This window comes from Pelodiscus sinensis, chromosome 14, assembly GCF_049634645.1.
Source record: "Pelodiscus sinensis isolate JC-2024 chromosome 14, ASM4963464v1, whole genome shotgun sequence".
NCBI classification, from domain to species: Eukaryota; Metazoa; Chordata; order Testudines; family Trionychidae; genus Pelodiscus; species Pelodiscus sinensis.
The window spans coordinates 7,842,337-7,855,377 of record NC_134724.1 but is presented as its reverse complement, the minus strand read 5'-3'; the positions used below and the strand labels follow the sequence as shown (position 1 = coordinate 7,855,377).

At 47.5% G+C, this 13,041-nt stretch overlaps 1 protein-coding gene across 3 annotated transcripts in view; it reads right to left on the bottom strand.

Annotated features, from left to right (window-relative positions):
- Window positions 1–13,041, bottom strand: part of ADAMTS17 (ADAM metallopeptidase with thrombospondin type 1 motif 17) — a 317,509-nt gene that overhangs the window by 288,359 nt on the left and 16,109 nt on the right. For all 3 annotated transcript variants that reach the window (XM_075896951.1, XM_075896952.1, XM_075896953.1), the window contains exon 3: window positions 12,368–12,533. In XM_075896951.1, the coding sequence (XP_075753066.1) occupies window positions 12,368–12,533 (166 nt within the window). The remainder of the gene's footprint in view (window positions 1–12,367; window positions 12,534–13,041) is intronic.

Below are 13,041 nucleotides of genomic sequence, written 5' to 3'. Positions count from 1 at the left end.
TGCTTCCAGGAAGATGCCTGGGCTACTAAGCAGATCCTGCCTGGCTGTTACTGTGGATGCCACCTGCTTGACTCCTGAGCTCGGCCTCCCTTCTTGATTCCTGTGCTCCTTATCCCAGACCGTCCTCTGTTTCCAGACCCTTCCTCCCTCCAGGTCCTGCTCTGACACCCTACCCTAATCCCGGCTTCAGCTCTCACCTTTAGCTTAGCACCTCACTCTGACCCCGGCTCTGGTTCTAGGTTCCTGACTAACCACTAGGCATGATTACCGAAAGCCTGTCCCTAAAGAAAGTCATGCAATTCTGTAGGGCCAAGAATGTTGGAGAAGATGCAGGGAAAATGCAGCTAGAGCAGTGGTTCTCAAACTTTTGAGCTTGTAGTCCACCTGGTTCAATGCAAACCTTTCTGTGGGCCACCAGTTGCTAATGGAAACTCGCCATTAATTACATAATTATACCCAAGTCATTTTGCTAGTGCTACAACTAGGGACAATGTTTAAATTTAACCAGTAAGAAAGGAAATATTGACTTAAATTATTAAACGGAATAAGCACTTCAACTTTCTCATGTTAGTTTATCAAATTTCATTTTAAATAAAGTAAAATATTAATTTATGTCCAACACAAAAGGTTTCCATGTTTTCTTTATTTATAGTAGGTGGTAGCAGTGGGGAACATTTTTTGGGTCAGGAGCCACTGATTCACAGAAAAATCAGCTGGGGACCACACAAGTGAGAAGCAAATAAAAACAAAAAATAACCAACCAACCAAGGCCCAAACAAACGAACACAAACCTTCAACCCTCACTGATGTGCTCCCCCCCCCCAACACCTCACCCCTCTGACACTCCAGCCCCACTGGAGGAGGGGTAGGAACAGGGAGGACTGAGGTTCAGGGCTCCCCATTGGCCAAATTTACTCTTCTGGAGTTCCAGAGTCAGTGGATTTTGTGGACTCCCGCTAGGCTCTGGGATTGGGACAAAAATGGGGGGTACAGTGTGTGGGACAGGGCTGTCAGTGAGAGGAATGGCGGTGCAAGGTCTGGGTGGGAGGTGGGGTGCAGGAGTAGGCAGGGAGTAGAGTGTCTGGCCAGGGAAGGGGGCAAGAGAAATGAAAAGTGCAGTGTGTGGGCAGGAGGGAGGGTGCAGGAACAAGGGTGGGTGCCAGAGTGGGCTGGGGGTAGGTTGTCTGCCAAGGGGGGAGGGCGCAGGAGCAGGCTGGGGGGGAGGGTAATCTGGCAAAGGGCAGGGGAGGATGCAGGAACAGGCTGGGGGCACGGGGTCTCAGCCCGGGGAGTTGCATGAGGAGGCTGGATGTGTGGGGGTCTGGGTGGTGGGGCACCTACTTGCCTTCACACCCCACGTAGCTCCAAAGCACAGCCTCCTGCTGCTCCCATTGGCCAGATTCTAGCCAATGGGAACAGCAGGAAAAGCTTCCAGGCACCATGCGCATGTGCTGCTGTTCCTCCAGCCAGGGGAGGAGGAGCTCTTCTTCCGAGAGCCGGATCACACAGTGAGGCTCGGGGCTTTCTCCCTCCCCTGCCAGCTGTGGGGGGGAAGGGGAAAGGGCTGAGCTAGGGGTGTTAAATTTCGATTCATTAACTAATTGTACAGTCGATGGGATTTTCATCAACTAATTGATTAGTCGATAAGGACTAGCACAGCATTCCGCCTTTGAAATGTACATTTCAAAGTTGGAACACTGCCGCTGCACCCCTGCACCCCTGCCCCCTCCCACAGAGCTGAAGCTGGGGTGAACCAGCTTTTAAGCCGGCAGCAATTTGCTGGATTAGGCCTGAAGACAGGAGTGGGCAAATAGGGGCCCACAGGCTGGATCTGGTCTGCCACACCACTGTAGTCACCTGAGTTTCTGCAGGTATGGGGATCCCTGTTCCCACGGATCACTGCTCCCAAGGCATGGGAGCTGCGATCGCCCATTCCTGCAGAGGTGCAGGTAAATATAGTGGCAGCAGCCCACCAGGGGCTAACCCAGGTGACCCGCTGCTGTTTTACTGTACACTTCTGCCTTAGAAGAGTAAATCGCTTCACCTCCCTCACCAAAAACATCAAAAGACGCTATTTTTCTTTATACCGCAACTTTCAGTGCAAACCACTTCATAAATATAGCCTCCTCTGCATAGCACTTCGCTGGCTAGAGGGGGAACATGGCAGCACCAAGAGTTTGTGACAGGAAGCAAAGGACACTGCAATCCATTTTCAAGCTGCAAATGAAATTGTCTTGAGACCGATTACTCAAGCTGGACGACAGGCACCACAATAAAGCAAACAGCCTTACTCTGGTCATCTTCAACATAATGCCCATCAGGGCCTCGTCACCATGACCTAGTTAAAGAGCAGCACTTCAGTAAGCACAATGCCTCCATGGTCCAATGAAGGGTTGGAGGAACAGCACTACTTATTCCTATTCCACAAAGCTTTTCTTTGGAGGCCTCGATCCAACAAGAAACACAGCTCACCTTGTAAGAGCACCGTCAGAGGAGACGTGAAAATTAACACAGGACAGCAGCATAATCCCATGGACAACTACTCCTGGTCTGCCACTGACCTGCTGAAAGTCACTTCGTCTATCTGTGGCTCAGTTTCCCCCTCCCATTCGTCTGTGCTATCTAATGGGACTGTAAATTGTTTGGGGACAGATGTGGTGCCGATTGCTGCACAAATATGCAGTAAGAGACCATCTTGGCTAGAGGCTTTTGGGAGCTATTACCACACACACACAAAAAAACCAACAACATTTGATGCTCTGGGAGTGCTTAGCTTATGAAACATCAAACCTAGACTTCGTAGTTCAATAAATAATGTGCTTGCATAAGGCTTCAAAGCCAAGGATCTCAAAACTTTTAACTAATATTAACATACCTTGAAAAATGACCGGAAAAAGGAGATCACAAGGTCCCAGATTTATTTTGTCTTATGAGCCTTTAAGAAATGTGCCTAATTTACGAAGGGCCTTTTTGCAAGCGTCAGCCCTACAAACTCATCCCAATCTCTGAAAGCCAACCTATGATCACACCTGGTGAGAGCCAGAAGAGATTCCACCCAACCAAAGGCTGCACATCTAACTGAGGGCAGAGTCTGGTTGCCTTGACTGCAACTCTACCACCCTGCTATCTTCCCTGGAGCTACAGCGATGCAACGGAAAGCCCTTCCCTCAAAACTTAACACTTCTTCTGCACAAGCCAGACGTGAATCCAGCTCATCTCGCATAACCGTGCTGGCTCTGCTGCCTTCGTGTAATAGTTATTTTGAATCCCTAATGTAAGCGGAGATGTAGGATTACACAGGCAGCAGATCTGCGGAGAAAGAAGCTGCCAATTTATGAAGCCACTTTCCAGGGCCTATTTAAGCTTCCCAACACCCTTTCCAGCTCTGTATTATTAGCCCCATTTTGCACACAAGGAAACTGGGCCTCAGCAAGAGAGAGATCAAGCTTCCAATTTTCAAAACCGCCTTTGATTCTGAGTGCCACTGTTTTGGGGTGCCCAATATTAGACACCCAGGGGACCCAACACCTATAGCTCCAAACAAAGAAATCTGCCACCGTTAAGATTCTCGGGGGGAGGGGGAAGCACCCCAGATACTTTGTAGCGTTTTCAATTCAAAACCAGAGGTGCTCAAGATTAGTCCAAGTGATCTGCTGAAGGTCCTGAGTCAATGGCCTTGAATCCAGAAGAGTTCTGATTCCCTGTCCCTGGCTTTACTGCCTAGGTGTAATATTTGCATTGTGGCCCATCCGACTGCTCTTCGATTCCGAAGGATAAACAGGAGCAACAGCTGCGACCTGAAAAAGAGGCCACATCGCCAAACCTTTTCTCTCATTAGCCAATGCCTGTTTAAAGTTTGTGAAGCTATGAAGGAATCTCACGCTAACTTCTACTAGGAGCCAAGCAAGGGAGCAGCACAGCTCTACTTTGAGCAGATCCCCAGCGGGTGGGAAAGACTCTACACAGTGCTTATATCTGGATGCTTCTCTATTACACTTGTCTAGCCTAGGACAAGAACACAGAGCCACTCCCTGCTCCGCACTGTAACTTCTGTGCTTGTGCTGGAAGTTTCACACAGCATGGATCGGTGGTCGAGTAATCTACACCACACCTAATGGAGAAAGTAACACTCCCAACCAAGTGATGAATGGTCCTATGGCTGATAGCATCCGGTTAGAGACTCCTTATTTCAGTTCCAGAATTGTTCCTCAGAAAGCAAAAGCCCTGGAGAACTCACGACCTACCCGCCAGGTTTGCCGGGTCTGGCTAGTGCTAGGGTAAATGCTTTTAACACTTGCAAACATTTAACAACATTACACCTTCAGCACTGCCTATCACTGAAATCATCTTGTTAATATTGCAGCAAAGACTTCCTAATATGGCTAATACCAGTTGCATTGCAGCGCTCTATTTTTAGTGCACTTGAGTTAGTAACGGTCAATGAAAATGTTGATTTTCCTACTTGTCCTCTATTTGCTGTTCTCCACGTAGCACATTTGTGGGCATTAAATGAAATCTGCGGTTCATTTAAGATGAACAACGAGTTTTAAGACAGACTCGCATTTAGGAATAATTTATGAGGTCTGTGTCACACACATTAAACAAGCACCTTTCCTCCAGACAATCTGTTCTCTTTCATGCTTCTCGGCTGCACTTTATATCAAGTCCCTTCTAAATAGAGAAAGCTCGTCATCTCACCAGAGACTTTTGGAAAAGTTATCAAAGAACTTAACATTTCTTAAAGAAACAGAATATTTTATGGGCTGGTTAAGAGATACTGTTTTGCTTTCCTAATGTGGTTGGATTCTATCTTAACATGGGCTTTTCCCCATCCTGCAAGAAACCTTGAGAAAATCCCTTTCCATGCACTGGAATGTTGATGGCATATGAAATATGTAAGATACCTTGAACCAGGTGTTCAATTAGTCTAGATCAGTTTAGTGCTACTGAAATTAATGGAGTTAGAGCTATTTGCACTAACACAGGATCTGGCTGATTATATGCAATATGTTATGATTGTGGGGCTGCCCATCTCTCTCTATTAACTGTAATGAAAGCATAAATAAGTATTAGAACATATAGACCAGGCGTACATTTCATATGGCCATTTCAGATATCACACAATACCTAGTGACACACAGGAAAGGGCAACATTTTCGAAAGTTCCACGCGCTTAAGAAGCAACATCCTGCAGAAATGTGGCACTTTGACATAGGCTGCTAAATACAACTGATTGTCAATGAGACTACCTAGGGAGTTCTAGTACACTAAATCTCCAATAGTCCGGCATCCAATAGTCCGGCATCAAAATGGCAAGAGCCTAGTGAGTGAGCTTTGGCAAAAAATGAGTCACGAGGTAACAGCGGCAGCAGTTGAACAGAGCAAAAAGGGTAAAAAAAGGCTTAAAAAAACCTAAAACATTACAGTATACTGTATACAGTATGTACAATAAAAAGGGTTAAGAACACTTTATATACAGTATATAATGTATACAGTATAGATATAGATATAGATATAGATATAGATATAGATATAGATATAGATATAGATATAGATATAGATATAGATAAAACCATCTTATAGTACCTCCTGATAGTCTGGTATATTTGATAATCCGGCACCACCTAGGTCCCATAGGTTCCAGATTATCGGAAGTCTACTGTAGTATGCTAAGCCACACCCTGGGACTCTTGCTGCACCATAGCAGTCTCCACAAAGGACATAACTGCACCGCACACCAACATGCTGTAAAATCACTGGCTTGCTCTACCGTAACTCACCACGTAAACAAGCCGTAGGCTCCTCAGCATCTAAGCCAGGGGGTTTCAAATTACAGGTTGCGACTCAGGACTGGGTGGTGGAATGTCAGGCACTGGGTCTCATTGCTGCAGGAGGATCAGGTGACCCGTGGGTGCTACCTGTCCGGGCACTGCAGACTGTGCTGCATCCTAGAAGTGGCTGGTAGCAGGCCCAGCTCCTAGGTGTGGGTGGAGAGTGCACAGGGCTCCACGCACAGCCACCAATTCCAAGCACTAGCTCCACACTCCCATTGGCTGGGAACCTGCTGCCGGCTGCTTCTGGGGCACAGCATGATCTGCGGTGCCAAGAGGTGCAGGAAGCTGCCTTAGCACCCACGCTGCACTGCTGACTGGGAGCCGCTCAAGCTAAGCTCCTCCTGCCACAGTCCTGACTCACCCACAGCCCCACAAAGCCAGAGCCCCCTCTCCCCACCCCGGAGCCCACACCCTAGTCAAATTACGTTGGGTTGCGGCATCAATAATTTTCTTCAACTGGGTCAAACAAAGTTTGAAAACCCCTGAGCTAAGCCACTTTTTAAAATGAGATTTCAGGACTTTTGAAAATTTGATGCAAAAGCTAATTTTAGTCAGGTAGCTCTCTGGGATGTTACATTTGGGGGGGGGGGGGGGTTAAAAAGAGATGCCATTGCATGGCTGTTCTGCATTTCAACAGGACAGCTACTGCTTAAGCCAACTGGCTTTCCCATGCTGAATGCCACAAACTCATAAACCAGAACTGTGCCGCTCCCTAAACAATGACAGAACAGACGGGTTCCTAATGTACTTAGATTACGACTTACTGCATCCATTAGAATGGTTTCTCCGCTGTGCTGCGGTTTTCCTGTTTGGTGGGCACATGACGGAAACATGAGGGCAGAGACCATCTGTTCATTATTATAGTGCCTACCGCAACTGGGCCCTTGATTAGGGCTTGTAGCCGCTAGTGTGATGCAAATCATTAACAAAATGTCAATAAAAAATGGCTCCATGATCTGGTGCTGCCCACTCGATGGTGCCATCCACCCTGGGGTAGGGATGACAGGATAAATCAGATCAGGGTATTATAACAAGGTTTTGCTCCATATACAAATTGTGTGTCTAGACACTGTACAGTCAGGCCCAGGATAAGAATATGCAACAGATAATTTTATGATTCTAACTCCACAGTGCAGAAAAACAGTTCCCCTATTGCTCCGTCAGAGGAAGAGGAGTCCAAGGTCTGCCCACAAACCCCATGGATCCTAGGGGAGGGAAGGAAACAGTGGGAGGTCGGGACATGCCACAGCATCTCTGGCCCTTGCCTCAGGAACACTGTCCCAAAAGACCCACTTCTAAAAGGAGAGTCCCACAAAGAAAAGGCCATGAAATTCAGAGAAAATGCTACCTTTTCCGTCATGAGCATCACAAGGCTGGAGCGGGATATCTACTTGCACTGATTACTGTGCTGTGAGCCCAAGCGTATGATCAGGAATTTGTATCTAACCAGCCCCGGGTTTCCTGCTCTGACCCTCAAAACTCCCTGTTCAAGTGGCTCCTTCCTGCCTCTCAGAGTGGCTGGGCTTGGATTCCTGCGCTGTGCAGACGGTCACAGAACTGCTCAGGCTCGGCCTCAGCCCCTGCTAAGGGAGGGCAACAGGGCCAAATCTGAGGGAGTGGCACTGCGACTACGTGCACCAGGCCGCAGTGCCACTCCCTCAGATTTGGCCCAATTGCCCATCCATTGGTGGAAGGGGGGCAGGCCAGACCTGAACAGCACAGCAATGGGATCCTGCACCAGATAGCAACACCTCGCTCCAGGAGACAAACCCAGCCAGCCCCACGGCATGGGAGCCACTGCTATGGGGTGAGGGTGGAGCTGTCTCATGTTGCAATTTCCCCTTCCTGGAGACAGCACCAGCTGCTGCTCCCCCGTCCTGCACCAAGACAGAACCCCCCTCTTTCCTTCTCCCCCCACACCAGCGGCCTCCTGTTCCCTGCAAGAACCACCCATCCTGCTTTACCCTTTTGAAATGTTGGGAAGTACAATCATTGCTATTTAAAACCTCATCACGTGAAGTTTTACTTATTTTGTTTTAAACGTGGTGGTAGTTCACTTTACTGTCCGCCAAGTTACAGAAAGTTCAGAAGGAAAAAAATTTGAAAGTAATGTTGTTTGTTTTCTTTGTGTTCTTAAGAACCTAACGAAGAATTGGTAAATATTCAAAACCATGGTGCTCCCAGAGCCTAAAACAATAAACCCTTTAATTTGTATTTACACACGCATGAGTGTTGGTATGTATACACAATATACGAGTTCCACAAGGTGTTGGTATATATAACATTAATAGTGTCTAAACATATTTCTTGCAGTCTCTGGCCTTGCATTCCAAAATTTCAGCCTGTGTGATATCTGACAGCCAAGTTACAAGTCACTGCAAGCTGAGGTCCCTGACAGAAATCTGGACAATTCCTTGGTTACCAGTTCTTTGTAATGAGGTCTTTTATTCCCATGAGAAAGCTTGGAAGCAAGTCGCTTGCTTATCATTTCCATGCTGTTTCACTAGGAACGGACCTCGGTAGGGTAGGGAGGATTATTTTTGCTCTGTTTCTAAACTCCTTGTGCACCAAAGTTAATCCAAAGCGGGCAGAAGTCAATTAGGTCCTTAGTGTGCTAAGCCTATTAACCACGACTTACATCTTTTCTGCAACAATGAGAAACATTCAGGAGTTTGCTTGTAAGCAGGAAGGCCCATGGGCAATTCCATTGTTTTAGGACACTGCAATTTGTGGCGGCGGCAGCTTGGATCAGAAGATTCCTACACGGAGTTTCATTTCCACCTGGAAGGTTTGCAAACTCCATGCCATAAGGGAGCACACACAAGATGAGCCTTGCTAAGGCAGACGGACCAACTTGTGGTCAACATACACGACAGGTCGGGACTGTGTCGCAGACTCCCTGTGTTCCCTTGCATCAACTTCAAAGCCCATTCAGACAATGGGAGATTTTACAGCAACTTCCATCAGGCTGATCTACCTCACTGGAATGTTGAGGGTAGCTTCCCAAAGGTCTGCAAGGAGCTCGGATGCCACGGCACCGATCACCATCAACGCGCTATAAATAAACAAGGAGCCCAGTACTGCAAGGCTCTGGACTGCCAGGGAGCAAAGGAGTGAAGGCAGCGCTACATCCTGCAGAACGGGCTTTAATGTTGCAGCCGCAATCCACTGCATCTCAGTGAGCTATAAGAACGAAGGTGTAGCTGAATGAGCACAGGCTGTTTTCTTGACGAGTGCAATTTAAAGAAGATGGATCGTTATATTTTATACTGCAGTTAAAATCTCTGCCCTGTATTTCCCCCGAGTAACAGAGCTGCCGTCACGTCGTTCCTGGAAAGCCTGAGCGCTCCGAAATGTTCTATGTGCCACAGCAACCTGTGGCAAGAGAGGGGTCATCCTCTCTAGGGACAGTGCCAAGCTGCACGATTCCGATCCGAACTCCTAGTTGAGGGTGTTTGGAGCCAAGGGGTTGGGGTCTGAACCCCTCAAACAACCATCGCTGGTGAGGTAAGAGCTCAGCTCTACACAATGCAAAAAACAGGGGCCCTGCTTTAAACTGCATTCTGTCATCAACCAACCTGTGCTGAATCCAAATTAATGAGCTACTGTCCAAAGGTTAAATCCCCAAACTTGGCATCCTTTAACAGGAGGATATGCAAACTTTCAGAGGCCCTCTGTCAACCTCACTGCAATCCCTCCAGCTCCCCCATTCTAATTGCAACTGCTGTTCCTACTGCCTGCTGGGTTCAGTAGGCATCACCCTGAACGTCCAATGACTACCCCAGTTCCTGACCATCTCTACTCTTCCCAGAGTTCCTGATAGACTCTCTTCCCCTCATCCCCCCAACTCCCACGGCCACCACCTCCCTGACTGCCCAACAACAACGCACTGTACACAACATGAGCAGTTATCTACCACTGTTCCACCCAGCACAAAGTTCATCTGGTCCAAGTGGAGAGCAGGAATGATGGAGTCCGGGGGAAGAGATGAGGGGAACAAAACACAGAGGCACATGGATCATAATGTCACTTATGAAACAAGGCCAGGTTCTGCAGAGTATCCAGGTTTTGCAGAACTGTGCATCCAGCTTTTTGGGAAGAGATCCCCCGTGAGTGTAAACTGCCAGAGCTCCACTGAAGTCAATATTACATCAATTTACACTAGCTGAAGATCTGGCCTTGGGACTTAAAAATGGGAGATGCCAGGATGTGGTCACTAAACACCCATTTATACATCCTCTTGGAATCGCTGAGTGTATTTTAATATCAACAGCTGTTTTCTTATTAACATCAAACAAAAGAATAGAACCGGTGGGGGGCAGCGGGAACAGCTGCATTTGTTCAGTATTTTCAGTACAGCTGCCATGGACAGAAAGGCCGAGAGGAATTGCAGGGGCTCACAGGGACACAACTCTCCAAGCAGATACACTTACCCAAACTTTTGGCTTTTATTCCTCTAGGGAGGCTGAAAAGGAAAAGGGGTGTGAGGAAAGTGGCGGGGAAATATCGACAGGCAGAAAAGTGTTAGCTAAGAATACAAGTTCCACCGATTAAATGAGATTCTTGTGCTCATCCCAATGGAGAACTTGGGGTTTATTCCTTATATAATTACATCCCCAGCTGGCATCCTTTTTGTTTAATAAAAAATAGTTTCAACATTGTCCCGCTCGGTTATTAAAAATTGGCAATTCAAAACTTTCCAATCACCTAGTGATTTCAGCAGAATCTCTCCTCATTCAGTCATTATATCTATATCTGGGGTGGAGAGGGAGGGGGGCATCTGTCTGCCTGTTCAAGAACTGTTCAAGAACTCCTCCTAAGCGGTAAGAGCTAGGACCACCAAATTCAGTATGCACCTTCCTCTTATCCTAACTTAAAGCAAGATCAGAGTTCGGTTATGGCAAGGAAATGGGATGTGCCTGGAATGCGACTGTTTTCCAGAACATGGAAAGGGAGGGGCTGATTGGAGGGATGCAATACTGCACAGTCACCACTGGAGGCAACAAGCACAGGGGACAGCTGAACTGCAGAGTGAGAACTGTGGGTAGCGCCACCACGAGGGGAGTGGCCAGCTGGGGATGGGGCTCACCAACTTGCAGGCCACTGCCCCGACCCCTGGTCCCACAGGCATCCCCCCCATATGTGTATATGGGGATTAGGGATGGAATAGCGTAGTTGATTAACGGATAAGCAAAAGCTTATAGGTTAATGCTATGGACTACACACATTCCCTCCCCGGTATATTTTTTAGCAGGCTGGGCCTAGGACCTACTCCCGCTGTGGCTCTGCATTTAAAGTGCATTAGGAGCTATTCAGACAAGCAGCTTGGCTCAGTTCTGACTTGTGCTGGATCCAGAGGCTCAGACCTTCCCCATCTGTATCAAAGGCAGCTACATAGGGTGACAGGCAGCTAGTCCGTGAGGGGAGCTGGTTTTTAAACTGGCTCCCCTTGAAGACCACCCCGCACTGCGGCTGGGGGCTCCTTGGGAGTGGGGCCAGAGTTCACTAGCTGCCGGCCCCGCCCCAAGGTACTATAGAATAGTCGAGTAACGAATAAGAATTCATGAGGTTACGGGACTATTCAATTAACCGATACTTAATATCCCTAATAAGGATTCCAGAGATAGGAACGAGGAGCACAGTCTGGGTTCAGATGTTTGCAGATAAATTGCTTAATTATTTGCTCCATTATCTTCCCTGGCACAGAAGTTAAGCTGACTGGCCTATAGTTTCCTGGGTTGTCCTTATTTCCCTTTCTATAGACGGTCACTAGGTCAGAGTGTTGGGAGACAGGCATAGAAGCCAGGTGTGGTGTAGTGGGGGGGCTCTCTGCTCTGTAACCCGGGGTCCCCCTGCGCTGTGATGGGAGATTCTCGCTGACTCTCCCAACTGTGTATTAACCCAGATACCCAGGCTCAGTCTCCCAGGGACAGAGACAAAGGGAGGAAGGCGGAAACCAACACCTGGGGGGCAGGGCTGGGAGGAAGGGTCAGTGGCTGTCGGGGAAGCATGGAGAGAAGAGGCTAAGCTGGGGGCCTAGGGGCAATGGACCCCTAATCCTAGAGTCTGAGGCATTCTGGCCCTGGGCCCTGTCCCTCTCTATTCTACGACTGGCAGAGTCTGTTCTTGCTGCTATGGGGGTGCAGGAATGGGGGAACCCCGACTGCATCTCCACACCAGGTATCCTGGTTCTCTACCCATTTACAATTGCTCTTCATATTCTCTGGCTACAGAGCAATGCAAAGAACCCCACTGAAGTGAAGGTTTTTACCATATTTAGTTTAGCTATTTAAAAGGAGTGTTTAAATGAAACCCAGCATGAATCTATTTCTCTTTGTCTTGTGCAACTCACATTTAAACCCATTCTATCCGAAGTCACGGCATGATCCATCACCGCATGTCATTCATAACCACTTTTTACTATCTCAAAATTCAGAGCTGGAGCACAGGTGAACACAGTCCTTTGACAGAATAACAATCATGGCCATAACTGCATTCACGTAGCTGATCTTTGTGCATTTTCTCAAACTCACCTGATACGACTTTGCAGTGTTCCTTGGGCATGGGGGACTTAGCAGGATGGCTGGATTTTGAAGATCGTTTGTGCCTGATGAAGTGCTCTCTTCCACTGAATGAGGTCTCAGAGATATTCACAGGTTGTATTAGCAGCTGTTCTGTTCCAATCTGGATATAGCCAATCTGTCCACAAAGAGGAAAAATGATTAGTTCCTTTGGCATTGTAACGATTTGTATTTCCTATATCTCCTTTTGCTGACTCTGGGGTTTTTTATTCCCACAAGATTACTTCATAGGAATGCATTTTCAAGCTGATTTGCGAGTGTATAAACATTTTAAGGCCATAAGGGACCAACAAAAACATCTAGTCTGATCAACATGATGCAGGCCATAGAAATTCACCCATTGTTTATTGTGTTTAAGTGGAAGGAATGAGTATTAATTATTTGTATTCCCGTAGCATCTAAAACAAGGGTGGGCAAACCTTTTGGCCTGAGGGTTCAGAAATTGCAAGGACGGCTGAGTGGTTCTGGGTAGGGAAAGCTAGGGGAGGCTCCACTAGTAGGTAAAAACTAGACGAGAGAAAGTACTGGCAAACAGAACCACTCTGGGGTAGCAGATGAGGACAGACAGAATTCAATGTTCAAATCCTAACACCTTTCAAAGATGAAACAGACTAGGGACATATGGT